Source organism: Oncorhynchus kisutch, linkage group LG29 (genome assembly GCF_002021735.2).
Source record: "Oncorhynchus kisutch isolate 150728-3 linkage group LG29, Okis_V2, whole genome shotgun sequence".
NCBI classification, from domain to species: domain Eukaryota; kingdom Metazoa; phylum Chordata; class Actinopteri; order Salmoniformes; family Salmonidae; genus Oncorhynchus; species Oncorhynchus kisutch.
The window spans coordinates 39967941-39995341 of record NC_034202.2 but is presented as its reverse complement, the minus strand read 5'-3'; the positions used below and the strand labels follow the sequence as shown (position 1 = coordinate 39995341).

Below are 27401 nucleotides of genomic sequence, written 5' to 3'. Positions count from 1 at the left end.
GGAGAGGGACAGCTGACAACAACCACGACAAACAACATCTACAACATCAGGTAACAGAGTCATTCAACAACACTCACCACACCCACAACATCAGGTAACAGAGTCATTCAACAACATCCACCACACCCACAACATCAGGTAACAGAGTCATTCAACAACACCATCAACAGCAGGTAACAGAGTCCTCTGTGTTTACTTCAACAGAGTGAGATTATATATCATAGATATATATTGTATATTATATTATATCTATATATCTTTCTAATAAATGTTTACTGTAAATGTGTATAAAGCAATTATTCAGGAGAACAATTATGCTTTAAGTGAAATGGAAACACAAAATGTCATTTTAAACGATGGTGAATTCCCCCTCAAATGGTTATTTCAGATATGAAAACTGAGTATATTTGATCTCTCTAAATAGCAGATGTGGCCAACTTTAGGTTAATAGCCTTGTTGTGGATTGTGTGAATCCAACAGGTTTTCCTCTCCAATCTCCAGGGATGGACCAATCTCTGATCCTCATCCTGTTGTTCTCAGGTTGGTGTTTATTTCTGTGTCTGCTTCCATGTGTGTGTGTGCTCGTGTGTGTATGTGTGTGTGTGTGTGTGCGCGTCTGTGTGTGTTTGCGTCTCTGAGTGATTGTCCGTGTGTGTGTGTGTGTGTGTGTCTGTGTGTGTGCGCGCCTGTGTGTGTTTGCGTCTCTGAGTGTTTGTCCGTGTGTGTGCTGAACCCTAACTTGAGACCTGTGTGCAGAATTGACAGCAATATTATATACATACCAGTGGCCAGTTTATTAGGTATACCAGTGGCCAGTTTTTTAGGTATACCAGTGGCCAGTTTTTTAGGTATACCAGTGGCCAGTTTATTACGTATACAAGTGAACAGTTTAGTAGGTATACCAGTGGCCAGTTTATTAGGTATACCAGTGAACAGTTTATTAGGTATACCAGTGGGAGTCTTTCATATACACTCAGTGGCCAGTTTATTAGGTATACCAGTGAGAGTCTTTCATATAAACTCAGTGAACAGTTTATTAGGTATACCAGTGGGGCTGTCCATCCTCCTCTCATAATGTTGGTTTGTTCTCCACAGGTCTGTCCATCCTCCCCTCATAATGTTGGTTTGTTCTCCACAGGGCTGTCCATCCTCCCCTCATAATGTTGGTTTGTTCTCCACAGGGCTGTCCACCCTCCCCTCATAATGTTGGTTTGTTCTACACAGGGCTGTCCATCCTCCCCTCATAATGTTGGTTTGTTCTCCACAGGGCTGTCCACCCTCCCCTCATCCCTCCCTCATCAGTTCCACTTTGTGAACTTGATAAAGAACTGGACTGAAGCTCAGAGTTTCTGCAGACAGAACTACACTGACCTGGCCACCATAGATGAGGACATGGCAGATATGAAGATGCTCAATAACACAGTATCAGCTGGTTGGAAAGGATCAGCCTGGATAGGACTGTATAACAACATCTGGAGGTGGTCTCTGGGAAACAGAGAGTTAGAGGGTGAGGGGTTTTGGGCCCAAGGACAGCCAAATATTGATTCCAACAGCAAAGATTTCTGTGTGTGTATGATGCTAAATGGGTCTTGGTTTAATAACAACTGTAACACGACATCGAATTTCGTCTGCTATGGTGAGTTCCCATGTCCATTTATTTTCCATTTTTAATTTAACCTTTACTTAAATAGGCAAGTCAGTTAAGAACAAATTCTTATTTACAATGACGGCCTACCCTGGACAACGCTGGGCCAATCGTGTGCCGCCCTTTATTTTAATTTATTTATTTTACCTTTATTTAACCAGGTAGGCTAGTTGAGAACACCTTTATTTAACCAGGTAGGCTAGTTGAGAACACCTTTATTTAACCAGGTAGGCTAGTTGAGAACACCTTTATTTAACCAGGTAGGCTAGTTGAGAACACCTTTATTTAACCAGGTAGGCTAGTTGAGAACACCTTTATTTAACCAGGTAGGCTAGTTGAGAACACCTTTATTTAACCAGGTAGGCTAGTTGAGAACACCTTTATTTAACCAGGTAGGCTAGTTGAGAACACCTTTATTTAACCAGGTCGGCTAGTTGAGAACACCTTTATTTAACCAGGTAGGCTAGTTGAGAACACCTTTATTTAACCAGGTAGGCTAGTTGAGAACACCTTTATTTAACCAGATAGGCTAGTTGAGAACACCTTTATTTAACCAGGTAGGCTAGTTGAGAACACCTTTATTTAACCAGGTAGGCTAGTTGAGAACACCTTTATTTAACCAGGTAGGCTAGTTGAGAACACCTTTATTTAACCAGGTAGGCTAGTTGAGAACACCTTTATTTAACCAGGTAGGCTAGTTGAGAACACCTTTATTTAACCAGGTAGGCTAGTTGAGAACACCTTTATTTAACCAGGTAGGCTAGTTGAGAACACCTTTATTTAACCAGGTAGGCTAGTTGAGAACACCTTTATTTAACCAGGTAGGCTAGTTGAGAACACCTTTATTTAACCAGGTAGGCTAGTTGAGAACACCTTTATTTAACCAGGTAGGCTAGTTGAGAACACCTTTATTTAACCAGGTAGGCTAGTTGAGAACACCTTTATTTAACCAGGTAGGCTAGTTGAGGACACCTTTATTTAACCAGGTAGGCTAGTTGAGAACACCTTTATTTAACCAGGTAGGCTAGTTGAGAACACCTTTATTTAACCAGGTAGGCTAGTTGAGAACACCTTTATTTAACCAGGTAGGCTAGTTGAGAACACCTTTATTTAACCAGGTAGGCTAGTTGAGAACACCTTTATTTAACCAGGTAGGCTAGTTGAGAACACCTTTATTTAACCAGGTAGGCTAGTTGAGAACACCTTTATTTAACCAGGTAGGCTAGTTGAGAACACCTTTATTTAACCAGGTAGGCTAGTTGAGAACACCTTTATTTAACCAGGTAGGCTAGTTGAGAACACCTTTATTTAACCAGGTAGGCTAGTTGAGAACACCTTTATTTAACCAGGTAGGCTAGTTGAGAACACCTTTATTTAACCAGGTAGGCTAGTTGAGAACACCTTTATTTAACCAGGTAGGCTAGTTGAGAACACCTTTATTTAACCAGGTAGGCTAGTTGAGAACACCTTTATTTAACCAGGTAGGCTAGTTGAGAACACCTTTATTTAACCAGGTAGGCTAGTTGAGAACACCTTTATTTAACCAGGTAGGCTAGTTGAGAACACCTTTATTTAACCAGGTAGGCTAGTTGAGAACACCTTTATTTAACCAGGTAGGCTAGTTGAGAACACCTTTATTTAACCAGGTAGGCTAGTTGAGAACACCTTTATTTAACCAGGTAGGCTAGTTGAGAACACCTTTATTTAACCAGGTAGGCTAGTTGAGAACACCTTTATTTAACCAGGTAGGCTAGTTGAGAACACCTTTATTTAACCAGGTAGGCTAGTTGAGAACACCTTTATTTAACCAGGTAGGCTAGTTGAGAACACCTTTATTTAACCAGGTAGGCTAGTTGAGAACACCTTTATTTAACCAGGTAGGCTAGTTGAGAACACCTTTATTTAACCAGGTAGGCTAGTTGAGAACACCTTTATTTAACCAGGTAGGCTAGTTGAGAACACCTTTATTTAACCAGGTAGGCTAGTTGAGAACACCTTTATTTAACCAGGTAGGCTAGTTGAGAACACCTTTATTTAACCAGGTAGGCTAGTTGAGAACACCTTTATTTAACCAGGTAGGCTAGTTGAGAACACCTTTATTTAACCAGGTAGGCTAGTGAGAACACCTTTATTTAACCAGGTAGGCTAGTTGAGAACACCTTTATTTAACCAGGTAGGCTAGTTGAGAACACCTTTATTTAACCAGGTAGGCAAGTTGAGAACACCTTTATTTAACCAGGTAGGCTAGTTGAGAACACCTTTATTTAACCAGGTAGGCTAGTTGAGAACACCTTTATTTAACCAGGTAGGCTAGTTGAGAACACCTTTATTTAACCAGGTAGGCTAGTTGAGAACACCTTTATTTAACCAGGTAGGCTAGTTGAGAACACCTTTATTTAACCAGGTAGGCTAGTTGAGAACACCTTTATTTAACCAGGTAGGCTAGTTGAGAACACCTTTATTTAACCAGGTAGGCTAGTTGAGAACACCTTTATTTAACCAGGTAGGCTAGTTGAGAACACCTTTATTTAACCAGGTAGGCTAGTTGAGAACACCTTTATTTAACCAGGTAGGCTAGTTGAGAACACCTTTATTTAACCAGGTAGGCTAGTTGAGAACACCTTTATTTAACCAGGTAGGCTAGTTGAGAACACCTTTATTTAACCAGGTAGGCTAGTTGAGAACACCTTTATTTAACCAGGTAGGCTAGTTGAGAACACCTTTATTTAACCAGGTAGGCTAGTTGAGAACACCTTTATTTAACCAGGTAGGCTAGTTGAGAACACCTTTATTTAACCAGGTAGGCTAGTTGAGAACACCTTTATTTAACCAGGTAGGCTAGTTGAGAACACCTTTATTTAACCAGGTAGGCTAGTTGAGAACACCTTTATTTAACCAGGTAGGCTAGTTGAGAACACCTTTATTTAACCAGGTAGGCTAGTTGAGAACACCTTTATTTAACCAGGTAGGCTAGTTGAGAACACCTTTATTTAACCAGGTAGGCTAGTTGAGAACACCTTTATTTAACCAGGTAGGCTAGTTGAGAACACCTTTATTTAACCAGGTAGGCTAGTTGAGAACACCTTTATTTAACCAGGTAGGCTAGTTGAGAACACCTTTATTTAACCAGGTAGGCTAGTTGAGAGTGAGAACACCTTTATTTAACCAGGTAGGCTAGTTGAGAACACCTTTATTTAACCAGGTAGGCAAGTTGAGAACACCTTTATTTAACCAGGTAGGCTAGTTGAGAACACCTTTATTTAACCAGGTAGGCTAGTTGAGAACACCTTTATTTAACAGGTAGGCTAGTTGAGAACACCTTTATTTAACCAGGTAGGCTAGTGAGAACACCTTTATTTAACCAGGTAGGCTAGTTGAGAACACCTTTATTTAACCAGGTAGGCTAGTTGAGAACACCTTTATTTAACCAGGTAGGCTAGTTGAGAACACCTTTATTTAACCAGGTAGGCTAGTTGAGAACACCTTTATTTAACCAGGTAGGCTAGTTGAGAACACCCTTTATTTAACCAGGTAGGCTAGTTGAGAACACCTTTATTTAACCAGGTAGGCACAGTTGAGAACACCTTTATTTAACCAGGTAGGCTAGTTGAGAACACCTTTATTTAACCAGGTAGGCTAGTTGAGAACACCTTTATTTAACCAGGTAGGCTAGTTGAGAACACCTTTATTTAACCAGGTAGGCTAGTTGAGAACACCTTTATTTAACCAGGTAGGCTAGTTGAGAACACCTTTATTTAACCAGGTAGGCTAGTTGAGAACACCTTTATTTAACCAGGTAGGCCAGTTGAGAACACCTTTATTTAACCAGGTAGGCAAGTTGAGAACACCTTTATTTAACCAGGTAGGCAAGTTGAGAACACCTTTATTTAACCAGGTAGGCAAGTTGAGAACACCTTTATTTAACCAGGTAGGCTAGTTGAGAACACCTTTATTTAACCAGGTAGGCTAGTTGAGAACACCTTTATTTAACCAGGTAGGCCAGTTGAGAACACCTTTATTTAACCAGGTAGGCTAGTTGAGAACACCTTTATTTAACCAGGTAGGCTAGTTGAGAACACCTTTATTTAACCAGGTAGGCTAGTTGAGAACACCTTTATTTAACCAGGTAGGCTAGTTGAGAACACCTTTATTTAACCAGGTAGGCAAGTTGAGAACACCTTTATTTAACCAGGTAGGCTAGTTGAGAACACCTTTATTTAACCAGGTAGGCTAGTTGAGAACACCTTTATTTAACCAGGTAGGCTAGTTGAGAACACCTTTATTTAACCAGGTAGGCTAGTTGAGAACACCTTTATTTAACCAGGTAGGCTAGTTGAGAACACCTTTATTTAACCAGGTAGGCTAGTTGAGAACACCTTTATTTAACCAGGTAGGCTAGTTGAGAACACCTTTATTTAACCAGGTAGGCTAGTTGAGAACACCTTTATTTAACCAGGTAGGCTAGTTGAGAACACCTTTATTTAACCAGGTAAGCTAGTTGAGAACACCTTTATTTAACCAGGTAGGCTAGTTGAGAACACCTTTATTTAACCAGGTAGGCTAGTTGAGAACACCTTTATTTAACCAGGTAGGCTAGTTGAGAACACCTTTATTTAACCAGGTAGGCTAGTTGAGAACAACTTTATTTAACCAGGTAGGCTAGTTGAGAACACCTTTATTTAACCAGGTAGGCTAGTTGAGAACACCTTTATTTAACCAGGTAGGCTAGTTGAGAACACCTTTATTTAACCAGGTAGGGTAGTTGAGAACACCTTTATTTAACCAGGTAGGGTAGTTGAGAACACCTTTATTTAACCAGGGAGGCAAGTTGAGAACAAGTTCTCATTTACAATTGCGACCTGGCCAAGATAAAGCAAAGCAGTTCGACAGAGAAAACGACACAGACTTACACATGGAGTAAAAACAAACATACAGTCAATAATGCAGTATAAACAAGTCTATATACAATGTGAGCAAATGAGGTGAGAAGGGAGGTAAAGGCAAAAAAGGCCATGATGGCAAAGTAAATACAATATAGCAAGTAAAATACTGGAATGGTAGTTTTGCAATGGAAGAATGTGCAAAGTAGAAATAAAAAATAATGGGGTGCAAAGGAGCAAAATAAATAAATAAATAAAAATTAAATACAGTTGGGAAAGAGGTAGTTGTTTGGGCTAAATTATAGGTGGGCTATGTACAGGTGCAGTAATCTGTGAGCTGCTCTGACAGTTGGTGCTTAAAGCTCGTGAGGGAGATAAGTGTTTCCAGTTTCAGAGATTTTTGTAGTTCGTTCCAGTCATTGGCAGCAGAGAACTGGAAGGAGAGGCGGCCAAAGAAAGAATTGGTTTTGGGGGTGACTAGAGAGATATACCTGCTGGAGCGTGTGCTACAGGTGGGAGATGCTATGGTGACCAGCGAGCTGAGATAAGGGGGGACTTTACCTAGCAGGGTCTTGTAGATGACATGGAGCCAGTGGGTTTGGCGACGAGTATGAAGCGAGGGCCAGCCAACGAGAGCGTACAGGTCGCAATGGTGGGTAGTATATGGGGCTTTGGTGATAAAACGGATTGCACTGTGATAGACTGCATCCAATTTGTTGAGTAGGGTATTGGAGGCTATTTTGTAAATGACATCGCCAAAGTCGAGGATTGGTAGGATGGTCAGTTTTACAAGGGTATGTTTGGCAGCATGAGTGAAGGATGCTTTGTTGCGAAATAGGAAGCCAATTCTAGATTTAACTTTGGATTGGAGATGTTTGATATGGGTCTGGAAGGAGAGTTTACAGTCTAACCAGACACCTAAGTATTTGTAGTTGTCCACGTATTCTAAGTCAGAGCCGTCCAGAGTAGTGATGTTGGACAGGCGGGTAGGTGCAGGTAGCGATCGGTTGAAGAGCATGCATTTAGTTTTACTTGTATTTAAGAGCAATTGGAGGCCACGGAAGGAGAGTTGTATGGCATTGAAGCTTGCCTGGAGGGTTGTTAACACAGTGTCCAAAGAAGGGCCGGAAGTATACAGAATGGTGTCGTCTGCGTAGAGGTGGATCAGGGACTCACCAGCAGCAAGAGCGACCTCATTGATGTATACAGAGAAGAGAGTCGGTCCAAGAATTGAACCCTGTGGCACCCCCATAGAGACTTCCAGAGGTCCAGACAGCAGACCCTCCGATTTGACACACTGAACTCTATCAGAGAAGTAGTTGGTGAACCAGGCGAGGCGGCCAAAGAAAGAATTGGTTTTGGGGGTGACTAGAGAGATATACCTGCTGGAGCGTGTGCTACAGGTGGGAGATGCTATGGTGACCAGCGAGCTGAGATAAGGGGGGACTTTACCTAGCAGGGTCTTGTAGATGACATGGAGCCAGTGGGTTTGGCGACGAGTATGAAGCGAGGGCCAGCCAAGGCGAGGCAATCATTTGAGAAACCAAGGCTGTCGAGTCTGCCGATGAGGATATGGTGATTGACAGAGTCGAAAGCCTTGGCCAGATCAATGAATACGGCTGCACAGTAATGTTTCTTATCGATGGCGGTTAAGATATCGTTTAGCCCTATAGGACTCCCCATCACGACCGGATGTATGCAGCCTGTATTCGAACCAGGGACTGTAGTGATGCCTCTTGCACTGAGATGCAGTGGCTTAGAGCAAGAGGCGTCACTGCAGCACCTGCAATACCATATTTTTTTATTCAGATAAGAGATTCAGATATGATTGAATTTTATAGTTTTTTAACAAATAGTTTATTTACAAACATTCATCTGTATTTATTTTGGTTATATCTTTTTTTTTTTTTCTTCAAATAGCCAAAAATGCGACCAATAAGTACATTCACATCGATAAATCTAAGACTTGGAGTGATGCTCAGAGCTACTGTCGGGGGAAACACACAGACCTGGCCAGTGTGAGGAACACAACAGAGATGGAGGCCATAAAGACTATTACACTAAAACATGACAACAATCCAACATACAGAGTGTGGATTGGCCTGCATAAACCTCTTGGTGTCTGGAGGTGGTCCGACCAGAGTGGCTCCTCCTACAGAAACTGGGACTCAGACGAGCCGAATGGGGCAGGTTTGGGAAAGGAAGGATATTTCTGTGGAGAAGTAATATCGTCTGGAAAGTGGAATGATAAAGGATGTACTCAAGAACAACCCTTTATTTGCTACGATGGTGAGCTGCCGACATAAATCCTCAATACAGATCTACATTTAACAATCAATATTACTGTAAAGTATTGATGAGAGGGACTGAACATTTTGGGTATGGGGTGGAGATTGGGGTGAATGTTGACTGAATAACATTACTTTTCCTTATTTTTCTTAGTGTGGGTTTCTGTGTCCCCCTCTTCTTCCTCCAGATGAACTGGTCCTGGTCTCAGAGAACAAGACGTGGTCAGAAGCCCTGTGGCACTGCAGACACCAGAACATGGAGCTGGTGTCTGCCCACAACCAGAACATCCAGCACTGGGTTCAACAGAGAGCCAAGAAGGCCTCCACTCCCTTCGTCTGGCTGGGCCTGAGGTACACCTGCACTCTGGACATCTGGTTCTGGGTCAATGGAGAAGAGTCCTGCTACCACAACTGGGCTGACGGGGAGGGCTACAACACCATGAAGGAGCAGTGTGGGAACACGGGGGCCATACAGAGAGACGGGGGACAGTGGGTCTGCAAGTCTGAGACTGAAAGATTCAACTTCATCTGCAGCAACAGTACTGGTGAGATTCGATCTCTTTGTTTTGATGTGTTGAATATCAATTCAATTCAATTCAATTCAAGGGCTTTATTGGCATGGGAAACATGTGTTAACATTGCCAAAGCAAGTGAGGTAGATAATATATAAAGTGAATATATAAAGTGAAATAAACAATAAAAATTAACAGTAAACATCACACATACAGAAGTTTCAAAACAATAAAGACATTACAAATGTCATATTATATATAAATACATACAGTGTTTTAACAATGTACAAATGGTAAAGGACACAAGATAAAATAAATAAGCATAGATATGGGTTGTATTTACAATGGTGTGTGTTCTTCACTGGTTGCCCTTTTCTCGTGGCAACAGGTCACAAATCTTGCTGCTGTGATGGCACACTGTGGAATTTCACCCAGTAGATATGGGAGTTTTTCAAAATTGGATTTGTTTTTGAATACTTTGTGGATCTGTGTAATCTGAGGGAAATATGTCTTTCTAATATGGTCATACATTGGGCAGGAGGTTAGGAAGTGCAGCTCAGTTTCCACCTCATTTTGTGGGCAGTGAGCACATAGCCTGTCTTCTCTTGAGAGCCATGTCTGCCTACGGCGGCCTTTCTCAATAGCAAGGCTATGCTCACTGAGTCTGTACATAGTCAAAGCTTTCCTTAATTTTGGGTCAGTCACAGTGGTCAGGTATTCTGCCGCTGTGTACTCTCTGTGTAGGGCCAAATAGCATTCTAGTTTGCTCTGTTTTTTTGTTAATTCTTTCCAATGTGTCAAGTAATTATCTTTTTGTTTTCTCATGATTTGGTTGGGTCTAATTGTGCTGCTGTCCTGGGGCTCTGTAGGGTGTGTTTGTGTTTGTGAACAGAGCCCCAGGACCAGCTTGCTTAGGGGACTCTTCTCCAGGTTCATCTCTCTGTAGGTGATGGCTTTGTTGTGGAAGGTTTGTGAATCGCTTCCTTTTAGGTGGTTATAGAATTTAACGGCTCTTTTCTGCATTTTGATAATTAGTGGGTATCGGCCTAATTCTGCTATGCATGCATTATTTGGTGTTCTACGTTGTACACAGGATATTTTTGCAGAATTATGTGTGCAGAGTCTCAATTTGGTGTTTGTCCCATTTTGTGAAGTCTTGGTTGGTGAGCGGACCCCAGATCTCACAACCATAAAGGGCAATGGGCTCTATGACTGATTCAAGTATTTTTTGCCAAATCCTAATTGGTATGTTGAAATTTATGTTTTGATGGCATAGAATGCCCTTCTTGCCTTGTCTCTCAGATCGTTCACAGCTTTGTGGAAGTTACCTGTGGTACTGATGTTTAGGCCAAGGTATGTATAGTTTTTTGTGTGCTCTAGGGCAACAGTGTCTAGATGGAATTTGTATTTGTGGTCCTGGTGACTGGACCTTTTTTGGAGCACCATTATTTTGGTCTTACTGAGATTTACTGTCAGGGCCCAGGTCTGACAGAATCTGTGCATAGGATCTAGATGCTGCTGTAGGCCCTCCTTGGTTGGTGACAGAAGCACTAGATCATCAGCAAACAGCAGACATTTCATTTCGGATTCTAGTAGGGTGTTGCCGGGTGCTGCAGACTTTTCTAGTGCCCGCGCCAATTCGTTGATATATATTTTGAAGAGGGTGGGGCTTAAGCTGCATCCCTGTCTAACCCCACGACCCTGTGTGAAGAAATGTGTGTGTTTTTTGCCAATTTTAACCGCACACTTGTTGTTTGTGTACATGGATTTTATAATGTCGTATGTTATACCCCCAACACCACTTTCCATCAGTTTGTATAGCAGGCCTTCATGCCAAATTGAGTCAAATGCTTTTTTGAAATGAACAAAGCATGAGAAGATTTTGCCTTTGTTTTGGTTTGTTTGGTTGTCAATTAGGGTGTGCAGGGTAAATACATGGTCTGTTGTACGGTAATCTGGTAAAAAGCCAACTTGACATTTGCTCAGTACATTGTTTTCATTGAGGAAGTGTACGAGTCTGCTGTTAATGATAATGCAGAGGATTTTCCCAAGGTTACTGTTGACGCATATTCCACTGTAGTTATTGGGGTCAAATTTGTCTCCACTTTTGTGGATTGGGGTGATCAGTCCTTGATTCCAAATATTGGGGAAGATGCCAGAGCTAAGGATGATATTAAAGAGTTTTAGTATAGCCAATTGGAATTTGTTGTCTGTATATTTGATCATTTCGTTGACGATACCATCAACACCACAGGCCTTTTTGGGTTGGAGGGTTTTTATTTTGTCCTGTAACTCATTCAATGTAATTGGAGAATCCAGTGGGTTCTGGTAGTATTTAATAGTTGATTCTAAGATATGTATTTGATCATGTATATGTTTTTGCTCCTTATTCTTTGTTATAGAGCCAAAAAGATTGGAGAAGTGGTTTACCCATACATCTCCATTTTGGATAGATAATTCTTCGTGTTGTTGTTTGTTTAGTGTTTTCCAATTTTCCCAGAAGTGGTTAGAGTCTATGGATTCTTCAATTACATTGAGCTGATTTCTGACATGCTGTTCCTTCTTTTTCCATAGGGTATTTCTGTATTGTTTTAGCGATTCACCATAGTGAAGGCGTAGACTCAGGTTTTACCCAGGAAATTATCTCTAAGGGATTGAATTTGTTGTTGCCTAATTGTTTTTGGTAGGTTTCCAAACTGCATTCCTTCCATCTATAGCATTTCTTAATGTTACTCAGTTCCTTTGGCTTTGATGCCTCATGATTGAGTATTGCTCTGTTTAAGTAGACTGTGATTTTGCTGTGGTCTGATAGGGGTGTCAGTGGGCTGACTGTGAACGCTCTGAGAGACTCTGGGTTGAGGTCAGTGATAAAGTAGTCTACAGTACTACTGCCAAGAGATGAGCTATAGGTGTACCTACCATAGGAGTCCCCTCGAAGCCTACCATTGACTATGTACATACCCAGCTTGCGACAGAGCTGCAGGAGTTGTGACCCGTATTTGTTGGTTATGTTGTCATAGTTGTGCCTAGGGGGGCATATGTGGGGGGGAATTCTGTCACCTCCAGGCAGGTGTTTGTCCCCCTGTGTGCTGAGGGTGTCAGGTTCTTGTCCGGTTCTGGCATTTAGGTCGCCACAGACTAGTACATGTCCCTGGGCCTGGAAATGATTGATTTCCCCCTCCAGGATGGAGAAGCTGTCTTCATTAAAATATGGGGATTCTAGTGGGGGGATATAAGTAGCACACAGGAGGACATTTTTCTCTGTTAGGATCATTTCCTTTTGAGTTTCTAGCCAAATGTAGAATGTTCCTGTTTTGATTAATTTAATGGATTGAGTTAGGTCTCCTCTATACCAAATTAGCATACCCCCTGAGTCCCTTCCCTGTTTCACACCTGGTAGTTTGGTGGATGGGACTACCAGCTCTCTGTAACCTAGAGGGCAACCAGTGGGTCCGTCTCCTCTATACCAGGTTTCTTGCAGGATGACAATGTCTGTATTACCGATTTCTTTGGTGAAGTCTGGGTTTCTGCTCTTTAGGCCAAAGGTAGATGACCTCAGGCCTTGGATATTCCAAGATTATATAGTGAGGGCTTTTTCTTCCAGTGTCCAATGTTGTTGGTCGTGGTTTGGCCTCAGGCCAGTAAGTGTGAGCAGAGCCTGCTGAGCATCTGGTACATGCCATTGGCTTGGGCGAGTGTGAGAGTGGGGGTTGGGACTGTTTGCCCGCTCACTACCTGGGCGTATGTGTGGCTTCCATGTTGAGGCCCTCTTTGCGGGGGTGGGGTGCATGGGGTGGGCAGGAGTGGCATAGCTCTGATCTGAGGGGGCCTAAATGGGGTGTGGGCATGGTTGACGTGGGGGGGTGTTGATTGGTTGGGGTGGGGGTGTGGATGTGTCTGGGTGTGCTGTGGTCTGGATATAATTCCTCTTGGCGTGGGTCCTCTATGTGTAGGTCCAGGGGGGGGGGGATCCTGCAGGTCTGGGAGGGTGTCTCGCTGGTCTGGGTGGGATGTCTATTGATCTGTTGCTCCTGTGTGAAGTGTTGGGGATACGTTTGAGAGCGATGTCCTTTAGAGTTCGGGCAAAGGTGGGCACTGCTGCCTTGTAGAGGTGGACCTGGTCATAGAGGCTGTTCAAGTCCAGGGTGGAGTGGTGGGCCAGGAAAACATTTGGTTTTGAGGCACAGTCACGGGAAATACTTGCGTTTACCCGCTGTATTGTGGCAGGGTGGAAGTCTTTTCGTGGTAGCAGGGTGGAGATAACCACTTGTGCGTTAGGGAAAGTAGAAGAAGCCTTTTCAATCACTCCCTTCAGTGCTGTGGCCACCCTTTCCTGCTGTGCTCTCACGTCATTTGTGCCTGTGTGTATTATTATGTGGCTGGGTGAGCCTAGTTGGTCCTCAGACAGAAGGTCGAGGGTGCGCTGGGTGTTTGGACACCAGAGTTTAGACACACTGTGTTTGGGAAAAAGTTTTTTTTCTTCTATGTATTTCCCATTTGAGTCCATAAGTAGTACAATCTGTGTCTTGTGTTTGTCCTCAGTGGGTGTGGGGGGGTTTTCAGAAGGGCTATCAGGGTGGCTGACAGGGGGGGTGCTCAGAGGGGGTGAGAGCCGCTGGGCTTGGGGTTCTTCATTTGTCTGTTCTGCTGTGATGTTGACTCTATGGTCAGGGTCTGGTGTGGACTGTTCTGCTGTGGTGCCAAGACTTTTGTCAGGTGCTGAGGTGGGCTGTTCTGCTGGCTTCTCTGTGGGGGTGGCCACCTGCAGATATGTCTCTCTCCACCTCCAGCATTCCGGGCCTGGTTAAGGGGGTGTTGTTGTGCTGGACTGTTGTCTGGGTCTGTGCTGACTGAAGTGTAATCACCTGCTGTTCCAGCTCCACCTGCCTTACCTCCAGCTGGGTGAATTTGTCCTTCATTTCAATGAGGGAGTGGTAATCTGTGCTGGGAGGTTGACTCTCCGCTGGGGGCTGCTCGTCTGTGGGGTTACATAATGAAGAGGTCTGGTCTGACCCGCTCGGGGTGGGGGTATCTTTATCAAGGGAGAGCATCTCCTGCTGGGCTAATTCTTTGATTAGGTGAAAGTCCAGCTGAAACTGTTTGGGGTTACCCTGTACCATTACTATTTCCGGACTTATAGATATTTATATTACCTGACTCAGAGTCCTCGTTATCAAGTATTCGGAGTTTCCACCCCTCGTTAACCCCCCCTCTCTTAACAAAGGGGTAGTGTGCTAATATAGCACTGTGCCATGCCAGGGGATGGTTTGTGTGGAAGATAAGGTTGCTGATGTTCCCATTTTTGCAATAGTCAGCTAAAAGTGTCTCTTGATTTTCCATAAGGAGCTTCATTTTGTAATCTTTTCTTGCTTTATCATTCTTTACATGCACAGGGTACTGTATTTTAATTACCTCTGAACAGCGGGAGGGAGCTTCTAAGGCCTCTCCATTTGGTTGGGGTAGACTGTGTGACTCTCCTGCCATTGTTGGGCTAATGGGCTTTGACACCTCTCACTTGACACGTCAGTGCTAGTTGAAGTTGTATCAAGCTTGGCAGAATTATGTTAGAATTCAGTCCTTATAAAGTAATGTTGTGTATTTTTCTTCTTGGCATTTGGAGATAAAATATAGTTTCAGACTAAACATTACTCACTCAGTTCCAGGTTGGATGGTGTTTTCAGGTTTCTGTTGTTTTCTAGAGAATTTGCTGTATAGAGTAATAAATCTTGGTAGTTGTGAACCTTCCAGGTGATTCCGTAATTCCGTCCAAAATCAGGTTGTAGGTTTTAAGTTTTGATTTGAAGTGGGGGTTATGTTGTAGAGGGTAGAATCCAGTATGTGTTCCTGACAAAAAAATTCCAAGTTTATCTAACTCCTAATCTATCTTTTTTAAAGAAAATGCTGAAAAATGCAGGAGCTCATCTGATCGTGACCTCATCTGATCGTGACCTCTGCTCTGCTCTGCTATCTGCTATCTATAATGGTGTTTGTTCTTCATTAGTTGCCCTTTTCTTTTGTGCAACAGGTCACAAATGTTGCTGATTTGATGGCACACTGTGGTATTTCACCCAGTAGACGTGAGAGTTTATTGTATTTTAATAATGTGGGTCTGTGTAATCTGAGGCAAACATGTGGCACTGATATGGTCATTCATTTGACAGGAGGTCAGGAAGTGCAGCTCAGTTTCCACCTCATTTTGTGGGCAGTCTGCACAGTCTCAATAGCAAGGCTACACTGAGTCTGTACATAATCAAAGCTTTCGTAAATAATGGGTCAGGAATTCTGCCACTGTCTGCTCTCTGTTTAGGGCCAAATAGCATTCTTGTTCGCTCTGTTTTTTGGTAAATTCTTTCCAATGTGTCAAGGGCCCAGGTCTATCTTCTTCTCACAATTTGATTGGGTCTAATTGTGTCCTGGGGCTCTGTGGAGTCTTTTTGTGCTTGTAAAAGAAAGACCAGCTTGCTTAGGGGACTCTTACCATCTGTTGGTGATGGCTTTGTTCTACGTTGTACAATGAGAGTGATATTGCATAATTCTACATGCAAAGTCTCAATTTGGTGTTTGTCCCATTTAGTGAATTCTTGGTTGGCGAGCGGACCCCAGACCTCACAAGCATAAAGGGCAAAAGGGTTCTATAACTGATTATAATATTTTTAGCCTTAGCCAGATCCTAATTGGGATGTCGAAGTTTATGTTCCTTGAAGACGTAGAAGGCCCTACTTGGCTCTCATATCGTTCACAGATTTGTAGAAGTCACCTGTTGCGCTGATGTTTAGGCCGAGGTATGTATAGTTTTTTTGTGCGCTCTAGGGCAACGGTTTCTACATAGAATTAGTATATGTGGTCCTGACAACTGGACCTTTATTAGAATAAATTATTTTTGTCTTACTGAGATTTACTGTCAGGTCCCCGGTCTGTCAGGGCCCAGGTCTGTCAGGGCCCAGGTCTGTCAGGTCCCAGGTCTGTCAGGACCCAGGACTGTCAAGGCCCAGGTCTGTCAGGTCCCAGGTCTGTCAGGGTCCAGGCCTGTCAGGGCCCAGGTCTGTCAGGTACCAGGTCTGTCAGGGCCCAGGTCTGTCAGGTCCCAGGTCTGTCAGGGCCCAGGTCTGTCAGGGCCCAGGCCTGTCAGGGGCCAGGTCTGACAGAATCTGCGCAGAAAATCTACAGTACCTGTCAGAAGTTTGGACAGACCTACTCATTCAATGGTTTTTCTTTATTTAAACTATTTTCTATATTGTAGAATAATAGTGAAGACATCACAACTATGAAAAAACAGCAAAGTAGTGCGACACAAACAACAACAGTTACACGTGGAATAAACAAACACGCAGCCAATAATACAGTAGAAAAAGTGTGCAAATGAGGTAGGATAAGGGAGGTAAGGCATTCAATAGGCAATAGTGGCAAAATAATTACAATGGGATAGATGTGCAGAAGATGAGTGTGCAAATAAAGATACTGAGGTGTGAAGGAGCAAAATAAATAACAGTATGGGGATGAGGTAGTTGGATGGACTATTTACAGATGGGCTATGTACAGGTGCAGCGATCTGTGAGCTGCTCTGTGCTTCATTTGGGATAGATGGGGTGCCCATCTCAACAACATCCAGTGAAACTGCAGAACGCGAATTTCAAAATACAAAAATTATACTATTCAACATTCATGAAAATACAAGTGTCTTACATCATTTAAAATCTTAACTTCTTGTTAATCCACTTTGTCAGATTTCAAAAGGCTTCGCGGTGAAAGCATACCATGTCATTATCTGAGGACAGCGCCCTACATACAAAAGCATTAAAAAACAATTCAAACCAGCAGAGGCGTCACAAAAGTCAGAAATAGCGATGAGAAAAATCACTTACCTTTGAAGATATTCCTCTTTTTAGTATCCTAAGGGTCCCAGCTACACAACAAATGGTTGTTTTGCTCGATAAAGTCCTTCTTGATATCCCAAAAAAGACAGTTCAGTTGTCGTGTTTGATTCAGTTTTCCCGTTCCACTCGTTCACTCGTTCAACACGCAGACAAAGCAATCCCAAAAGTTACCAATACATTTCATCCAAACAAGTCAAACAACGTTTCAAATCAATCCTCAGGTATGTAAATAAATGTCTGTCCACTCGTTCACTCGTTCAACACGCAGACAAAGCAATCCCAAAAGTTACCAATAAATTTAATCCAAACAAGTCAAACAACGTTTCTAATCAATCCTCAGGTACCCTTATATGTAAATAATAATTAAACGCTAAAATTTAAGAACAATATGTTCAATAGCGGAGATAAATAAGGAATAAGTGCCCTCATCCACGCGCGCCTCAAGACTACAGTCCAAATGAGAGCCAATTTAAACTACAAATTTGAGCTGATTCTTCAAGCCTTAAACCCTCTTTCTAAAGACTGTTGACATCTAGTGGAAGCCATAGGAACTGCAGTCTGGGAGGATTTCCTTTCAATATACCATAGACAAGCATTTCAATGGGTGGTAAACCTCAAACTAAAACATTCTGGATGGATTCTCCTCGGGTTTTCGCCTGCCGTATAAATTCTCACAAACACACACACACAGACATTATTTTAAGAGTTTTAGAAACTTCAGAGTGTTTTATATCCAATACTACCAATTATATGCATATCTGGCATATCTGGCCAATTATATGCATATCTATATAGCTTCTGGCCTGAGTAACAGACAGTTAACTTTGGGCATGTCAGTCATCCGAACTTCCGAATACTGCCCCCTAGCCTTAAGAAGTTAAAGTTAGTGAGGCAGATATGAGACTCCAGCTTCATAGATGTTTGCAGTCGTTCCAGTCATTGGCTGTAGAGAACTGAAAGCAAAGGAGGAATTGGCTTTAGGGGTGAGCTGTGAAATATATCTGCTGGAGTATGTGCTACAGGTGGGTGATGCTATGGTGACCAGTGAGCTGAGATAAGGTGGGATGTTACCTAGAAAATATGTATAGATGACCTGGAGCCAGTGGGTTTGACGACAAATATGAAGCGAGGGCCAGCCAACGAGAGCATACAGGTCGTAGTATATGGGTAGTATATGGGGCTTTGGTGAAAAAACGGATGGCACTGTGATAGACTGTGTCCAATTTGCCGAGTAGTGTTGGGGGTTATTTTGTAAATGACATCGCCAAAGTCAAGGATCGGAAGGATAGTCAGTTTTACGAGGGTATGTTTGGCAGCATGAGTGAAGGATGCTTTGTTGCAAAATAGGAAGCTGATTCTAGATTTAATTTTGGATTGGAGATGCTTAATGTGAGTCTGTAAGGAAAGTTTACAATCTAACCAGACACCTAGGTATTTGTAGTTGTCCACATATTCAGAAGTCAGAACCGTCCAGAGTCGTGATGCTGAATGGGCATGCAGGTGTGGGCAGCGATCGGTTGAAAAGCATTCATTTAGTTTTACTTGGATTTAAGAGCAGTTGGAGGCCTCGGCCTCTCTCTCTCTCTCTCTCTCTCTCTCTCTCTCTCTCTCTCTCTCTCTCTCTCTCTCTCTCTCTCTCTCTCTCTCTCTCTCTCTCTCACTCTCACTCAAGCTCTCCTGAAATGTATTTTCTGATGTTCTCTCTCATGTTAAATGTTTTTCATGATATTCTTTTACAGTATTATATCCTTTGTTCTCGAATACAGATTACTAGGACCAGAGCCTGTTCTCTGGACCAGCTGAACCGTACAGTCCAACACATTGTTCCAGACAAATCTCTGTAGACCAGCTGAACCCTACAGTCCAACACATTGTTCCAGACAAATCTCTGTAGACCAGCTGAACCCTACAGCCCAACACATTGTTCCAGAAACTGCTCTGTAGACCAGCTGAACCCTACAGTCCAACACATTGTTCCAGACCAATCTCTGTAGACCAGCTGAACCCTACAGCCCAACACATTGTTCCAGAAACTGCTCTGTAGACCAGCTGAACCCTACAGTCCAACACATTGTTCCAGATCCTGCTCTGTTGACCAGCTGAACACTACAGTCCAGAATGTTCCAGACCAGAATGTTCCAGATCCTGCTCTGTTGACCAGCTGAACACTACAGTCCAGAATGTTCCAGGCCCTGCTCTGTAGACCAGCTGAACCCTACAGCCCAACACATTGTTCCAGACCAATCTCTGTAGACCAGCTGAACCCTACAGCCCAACACATTGTTCCAGAAACTGCTCTGTAGACCAGCTGAACCCTACAGTCCAACACATTGTTCCAGACCAATCTCTGTAGACCAGCTGAACCCTACAGCCTAACACATTGTTCCAGAAACTGCTCTGTAGACCAGCTGAACCCTACAGCCCAACACATTGTTCCAGATCCTGCTCTGTTGACCAGCTGAACACTACAGTCCAAAATGTTCCAGACCAGAATGTTCCAGATCCTGCTCTGTTGACCAGCTGAACACTACAGTCCAGAATGTTCCAGACCAGAATGTTCCAGATCCTGCTCTGTTGACCAGCTGAACACTACAGTCCAGAATGTTCCAGACAAGAATGTTCCAGATCCTGCTCTGTTGACCAGCTGAACACTACAGTCCAGAATGTTCCAGGCCCTGCTCTGTAGACCAGCTGAACACTACAGTCCAGAATGTTCCAGGCCAGAATGTTCCAGTCCAGAATGTTCCAGTCCAGAATGTTCCAGAACCTGCTCTGTAGACCAGCTGAACACTACAGTCCATAATGTTCCAGACCCTGCTCTGTAGACCCGCTGAACACTACAGTCCAGAATGTTCCAGACCCTGCTCTGTAGACCAGCTGAACCGAACAGCTCAACACATTGTTACAGATCCTGCTCTGTAGACCAGCTGAACCCTACAGTTCAGAATGTTCCAGACCCTGTTCTGTAGACCAGCTGAACCCTACAGCCCAACACATTGTTCCAGACGCTGCTCTGTAAACCATCTGAACCCTACAACCCAACACATTGTTCCAGACCCTGCTCTGTAGACCAGCTGAACACTACAGTCCAGAATGCTCCAGATATACTCAGATGTACATCATACAAGGTGATGGGATACTCATTATTTTAAATAAATATTTGTATTTGTTTACAGTGAGCTCCAAAAGTATTGGGACAGTAACAAATGTTTAGTTGTTTTGGCTCTGTACTCCAACATTTTCATTGCATGTTAGGAATATGGGACCAAATACTTAGCGTTTGACTATTTTCGTACATATTGAAGTGAATTTGTCCCAATACTTTTGGTCCACTAAAATGGAGGACTATGTTCAAAAAGTGCTGTCATTTCTAAACGATTAACCCGATATGGATGAAAATACTGACTGTCTGGACTTTAACCTCATACTCATTGTATTATTAAAGATCCAAAGTGCTGGAGTACAGAGCCTGAAGAACACACAGAGTGTCTCTGTCCCGATACTGTTGGAGCTCACTGGAAATAAAACATAGAGCTACATAGAGTTCTCTGGAAATATAACATAGAGCTACATAGAGTTCTCTGGAAATAAAACATAGAGCTACATAGAGTTCTCTGGAAATACAACATAGAGCTACATAGAGTTCTCTGGAAATAAAACATAGAGCTACATAGACCTCTCTGGAAATAATTAGCTGTTGCAAAAGTAGTAGCTACAATTTCTTCATGAATCATGACATAACATGACATAATACAGAACATTAATAGACAAGAACAGCTCAAAGACAGAACTATATCAGTTTATAAAATCCACACGTAGCCTAACCTGTATCTCCGCACACTGACCCGGTACCGGAGCCCCCTGTTTATAGCCTCCACACTGACCCGGTACCGGTACCACCTGTTTATAGCCTCCATAATGACCCGGTACCGGTGCCCCCTGTTTATAGCCTCGTTATTGTTATGTTAGTGTGTTACTTTTCTTTAACTATTTTTACTTTAGTTTATTAAGACACATTTTTTAACTGTATCTTGAACTGATATTTGATATTATATGAGGAGATGGAATCATGATTTTATAATGGCATGTTTGATATGCAATATAATATTATCCCACCACACTGTTGGTGTTTCCATATTTACTTACTATACTTGTTGATGTTAATGAATGTTAAAGGGGAACTTTTAGTTGTTCTAAACATTCAGTTGATTTATTTATTTTCTATTACAACTTGATGTTACTGTTTCCAGAGTCTATTTCACTTCATTCATTATTTAATCTAGACCGTTAATTATATTCCATTACAGAAATGTTTTAAGATCTTTTGAGTGGTTTAAGTTGTGTTAAATATATTGTACACATGTCATTTTTCTATGATACTAGTGTGTAACATTTAAACGACAGTATCTGTTCTGGTGCTGGTGGTGGTTGTGGTCTTCATTTAAAGGGGAAATCTGTGACGGGGGCATCCGTTTTAGATTTTTAATCAATGTATGTTCATTCTTGAAGAATATGACTTACAAATGCCTCATGAGCTTAATTCAACTGTCCTTTTCCATCAGAACCCAACATATAAACTTTTTTTACTCCATTGTTTGTAAACACTGTAATTGTAAACAAACACGGTTTAGTCTCAGAAACATAGTTTAAACTATAATGTTGATATCATGGTTAGTCATTCTGTATAGTCTCAGAATCATAGTTTAAACTATAATGTTGATATCATGGTTAGTCATCCTGTATAGTCTCAGAATCATAGTTTAAACTATAATGTTGATATCATGGTTAGTCATCCTGTATAGTCTCAGAATCATAGTTTAAACTATAATGTTGATATCATAGATGGTCATCCTGTATAGTCTCAGAAACACAGTTTAAACTATAATGTTGATATGATGGATGGTCATCCTGTATAGTCTCAAAAACATAGTTTAAACTATAATGTTGATATCATGGTTAGTCATTCTGTATAGTCTCAGAATCATAGTTTAAACTATAATGTTGATATCATAGATGGTCATTCTGTATAGTCTCAGAAACATAGTTTAAACTATAATGTTGATATGATGGATGGTCATCCTGTATAGTCTCAGAAATATATGTTTTAATGTGGATATGATGGATGGTCAGTACATGAAATCATTGCTCTGTCCATTAATTTGAGAGTGGTTACATTTCTCTAGCCCCATCCTTCAGTTTTTACCAAAATAGTGGTGGGGTTTAGGCTTTGTTATTGGTTGAACTGCAGATTTCCCCTTTAACTATTTGACTATGGTACATCCATCCTTTGCACTGTACAAAAAAAATCATTAAAGTTATGAAAAGGCCTCTAGTTTGTTTAGTTTTTTGTTTAATACTTATTTCAAGAAACAGAGGAAAGAATAGAAAGGATTTTGATAAGGATGTTAGACCTGATCTCAGATCATTGTGAAGCAGAATTCACCAAGCGTTGGATTGTTCACCCACTAATTGGGAACGTGAGCTGGGCTTAGACCGTCGTGAGACAGGTTAGTTTTACGAAAATAAACTTTGCTATTATTTAAGTCATGCTGGAATGTAGATTGTTATACTGCACAATTTGCAATGAATGAGAATTCTCTTTGACGTAACTCCTTGCTAACAAACCTTGCTAAGTCAGTGTCTACTGTTGTATCCATGATGTTAGACCTGACCTCAGATCATCAGTAAGTCAGTAGGAACGCTGTCTACTGTTGTGTACAGGATGTTAAACCTGACCTCAGATCATCAGTAAGTCAGTAGGAACGCTGTCTACTGTTGTGTACAGGATGTTAGACCTGACCTCAGATCATCAGTAAGTCAGTAGGACTACTGTCTACTGTTGTATACATAGTGTTAGACCTGTCATGACGTTGCCCTCTTTGGGTACAGCGAGCACCATCCCCCACTCTCTGCTTCTACAACCAGACTGCTGTGGTCAGAGTGTGGTCGTAAGTTCCGAGGGAAGACCCTCTCTCATGGCCACACAGTATTGAGATAGAGTGAAGTTTCATAGCGAACAAAGACATTTCTTCCACCTCACAGAACTTGAGGTTCGAACAACATTTACGTTCCGGAGAAGGTATAAAAGATCGGTGAAGAATCCAGCTACGAACTGGTCCGTTTGTTACAACTTGGGGAAGCTCATGGGAGACGGTGTGGCTACATTACAATATAACGCTGTTTAAATAATAGCGTCAGATATGAGGTTTACATCTAATTGTTGTATAAGGTGAATGAGTGAGGATGATACTGTTTGTAAAATTGTGTAATGTGGACTAATGAAGGAAACTCCAATTAGTTTTTTGAGTTGAACTAAATCAGAGGACCGCCAATGAGCCCAGTTAGGGTCAGGCATCCTGGGACAGCCCCTTTTCTGCAATTCCGAATAAAACTCAACTTTGAGAAATTCTCGGTAGACCATGTTTCTCTCAATCACGGGAGGACTAAGGTTGCAGAACATTGCTGAATCTTTTAACCACGTGGTTAAACACTTAGACTATCGATACCGACAGAATAAGAACAAGTCTCTGATATTAATTACTAGTGTAGAGAAATGCTATTTCTTATGTAGGAGACCAGACTATTGTTAAGGGGGGGCTACCACTTAGAGTTGAGCCTGTGGGGTCCCCTACAGGGTAGCTCCCGCATTACACTAATGGCCAAAACCAGCGCACACACACATGATCTCCGTTGTCTCTGAACGTTGAATGCCCGAAGAGGATTCTACGATGACGGACAGACTACTGAGCCAATGGCGGAAGACTACGGACTACACCCCAGCTGAACCAATCCAAAGATCCGATCTTCCAGAATCAACCTACTTTCTTTTCTATATAATAGTGGTGTACTGATTGTAACGGTCTCTTCTTCGTCTGCGCTTCCGTACGAACCAGCGGGAGAGCCGTAATTACGCTGTTCTAGATATCTTCACTCTGAATAAACTGTAGCTTGTCATACAATTTACCACCTTGTCTGAATCGATCCTTGACCGACTCGTCCGTCTACATATCCAATTACTAACAGAAATGGTAGCAGAGTATAGTTTACTAACGATCCAGTCGAAGTGAGTTGATTTGGGTGTGGAGAAGGCGAGTTGGGGAAAGGACGATTCATTAAATAAATAAGAAAGACGGGTGAAGACTTTCGGGGGAGGGCAACAATTCTGCTCAACTCGGAAAACTGATTTCAAGGTGCACCATAAAAAAAAAAATAAGGTAAGCAAAAGCCTGTTAAATCAAACTTTGCATATTGTCGAATAGTCTGTCCAAATTTTTATCAGTTTTTCCGAGTAAGTATGAATTCTTGTGTAAATTTATAATTTGCTGACGAGTCGAAATAACAGTGTATGTGAACATATGTAGTAACGAACCGGCGACGGCCGGTGTGATTTAAATCATTGATGAGATATCAGTCCGGTCAGCACAGTCTGCTAGCTTTCAATGATGAGTGATCACTGTTTTGTCTTTGATAGTTCCGATAGGGGTCGGGAATAGAGATCAGTAGGGGATAGCTAATTACTATTCTTCAAATCTGGCGCCGAGGGGGATAAATTGTAATTTTATCCTGTGGCCCGGTACGGCTCAGTCTGATAGAGATTCACCGATAGGGGTCGGACATGTGTGATAGTTCCGATAGGGGTCGGGAATAGAGATCAGTAGGGGATAGCTAATTACTATTCTTCAAATCTGGCGCCGAGGGGGATAAATTGTAATTTTATCCCGTGACCCGGTACGGCTCAGTCTGATAGAGATTCACCGATAGGGGTCGGACATGTGTGATAGTTCCGATAGGGGTCGGGAATAGAGATCAGTAGGGGATAGCTAATTACTATTCTTCAAATCTGGCGCCGAGGGGGATAAATTGTAATTTTATCCTGTGGCCCGGTACGGCTCAGTCTGATAGAGATTCACCGATAGGGGTCGGACATGTGTGATAGTTCCGATAGGGGTCGGGAATAGAGATCAGTAGGGGATAGCTAATTACTATTCTTCAAATCTGGCACCGAGGGGATAAATTGTAATTTTATCCCGTGACCCGGTACGGCTCAGTCTGATAGAGATTCACCGATAGGGGTCGGACATGTGTAATAATTCTGATAGGGGTCAGCTCGATAGGGATCAGGAATAGAGATCAGTAGGGGATAGCTAATTACTATTCTTCAAATCTGGCGCCGAGGGGGATAAATTGTAATTTTATCCTGTGGTCCGGTACGGCTCAGTCTGATAGAAATTCACTGATAAGGATCGGCTTTCAGGGGTCAGAGATGTAACGTGCTGTTTTGTCTTGTTTTGTCTATTTGTAACTGTTTATGTTATGTTATGTTAAAATGCAATGTGGTTGTAATTGTTTCCATTAAGATTGTTGGTGGTTAGATAGAGGGAGAGAGAGAGAATTATAATAAGGGATATTGGATAAATCCGAAACTTCTATATTGTACCTATGTACCTATGTTAATAGGTACATGTATAAATGTATAATCAGGAATGAAATGACTGATGTATAATTGAAATAATATCTGAATATAATATTTAAATATTGAGACTAAATAGTCGAATAGATCCCTTGGTTGTGCGCTCCATAATGCTATACAAACCCATGCGGTTTTTCTCAACCTGAATATACGAAGGAGAAGCTCTGAGATAAGGCAGAGCACGAGCAATAGTGTCTCTTCGAATACATCGTGGGTACTAATCAACGTCGGGCGAAGTATATGCTAACTATATTCAGATAGAAGGAGAGAATTTCGATTAAAACTACGATTAAATTCCGATTGAATTAAATTAAATTACGTTTAAAGCAAATTCACAATGGCGACTCCCAATACTCCAAAGCTGAGGTTTAATGAGTTCCTAGAACAAAAAATTGAATATAGATCAGGGGGAAAGGAACGATGGACGCCTATAAAGAAAGTTTGGGAGGGATTGAAGTTAAGATGGACACAAGCAGGTTATCTAGGGGGGTGGCCGCCAACAGGGGCCCAGCTGAAAACAATGGAATGTGAGTTGAGAGGGACGTAGCATGAGGCCAGAGACAAGGAAGTTGAAAGAAATAAAAGCCATGTATTTAAGAACCAAGGGACCAAACAGAGAATGAACAGAAGGCGGGGCCATTGCGTCTCCCACTGGTCTGCTTACTGGCGTAAATGAAGATTTGTAAGAATCAAATCCTGTGCATGAAACACGCTTGATATTCAGTCGGGGACTAATATCGATATGAATGAGGTCGGGGACAAAGCGAGTGTGGTACATGAGGTGTTTCAGTTGGAGCTGGAACCGGTGAGAATGTTGAAAAAGTCGCAGGCTTGCTGATGAGAGTTATATCATAGAATATTGAGGGGGGTGCATGACTGTTGGAAAGAGTGTTAAACTCTATTAACGCAAATTTCTTTTTGCGGATTTATATTATGAGGTTTGAACTATACTAATGTTGTAGAATTACATAATCAACATCTGAACATACTTACGTTAAACATTAATTGAGCCACTGAGTAATAGATAAGCTGTACACTAGGTACGGGGCGAAGGGTGTGGTCGATGTAAGACGGGAGTGGTGTTCTAACCAAATTATTTAGTTATTTTAATTCATTTACACAAGTACTTCCCGGGTATTGATTTTGGTTTGATTGTTCAGATAACATCATTGAAATTAAACAGGAGGTCAAGGTATACTAACATTAGAATCTGTTTTCATTATGGAGAACTATGAAAGGCCCGCAGAGTGGATTGCAGGCTGAGGTTTTTATGTTAAAGGGACAGTGCACATTTATCACAGTTGTGTGTGTCTGTCTAATGGCTGGGTATTTAAGAAGTATTTTTGGGAGAAAATTTGGAGAAACACGAATAAGACATGAAACATCGAGACAAATTATTTGAGTTTGAGGGGATTATCATAATTATTAGGTTTTGTTTTTGTAGTAAATGTTTGGGTTAAGGGGATTTCCATGTTCCCAGAGACATGATATTTTAAAGAGGCACGCTCACATATGGAACCTTTATGAGTTTTTTATTTTATGAGTTTTAATTACACAAGTGATTTTTATTTTATTTTAAGGATAAAGGGTTCTTTAATATGTCTAATATGGTATGGAACACGAATGTGGGGGGATGGTGTAACCCGTGACCGGATTTCATGGCTCTCTCGGGTGGTCTGATCAGCCACAAGGGGGTGCCATTTGAATAATACATTTGTGGTCATGGGTAATA

General features: G+C 41.9%; 1 protein-coding gene across 2 annotated transcripts in view; it reads left to right on the top strand.

The window, feature by feature from the left end:
* LOC109882898 (C-type mannose receptor 2) overlaps window positions 1–27401 on the top strand; it is a 34451-nt gene that overhangs the window by 21 nt on the left and 7029 nt on the right. The window contains exons 1-6 of one of the 2 annotated variants that reach the window (XM_031809608.1): window positions 1–50; window positions 481–540; window positions 1268–1636; window positions 8446–8814; window positions 9002–9358; window positions 18966–22526. The exon at window positions 1–50 is cut by the window's left edge and continues 21 nt beyond it. In XM_031809608.1, the coding sequence (XP_031665468.1) occupies window positions 504–540; window positions 1268–1636; window positions 8446–8814; window positions 9002–9358; window positions 18966–18973 (1140 nt within the window). In that variant the 5' untranslated portion in view covers window positions 1–50; window positions 481–503 and the 3' untranslated portion in view covers window positions 18974–22526. Of the gene's footprint in view, window positions 51–480; window positions 541–1267; window positions 1637–8445; window positions 8815–9001; window positions 9359–18965; window positions 22527–27401 lie in introns of those variants that run through there. The other variant, XM_031809607.1, reaches the window with a different exon arrangement.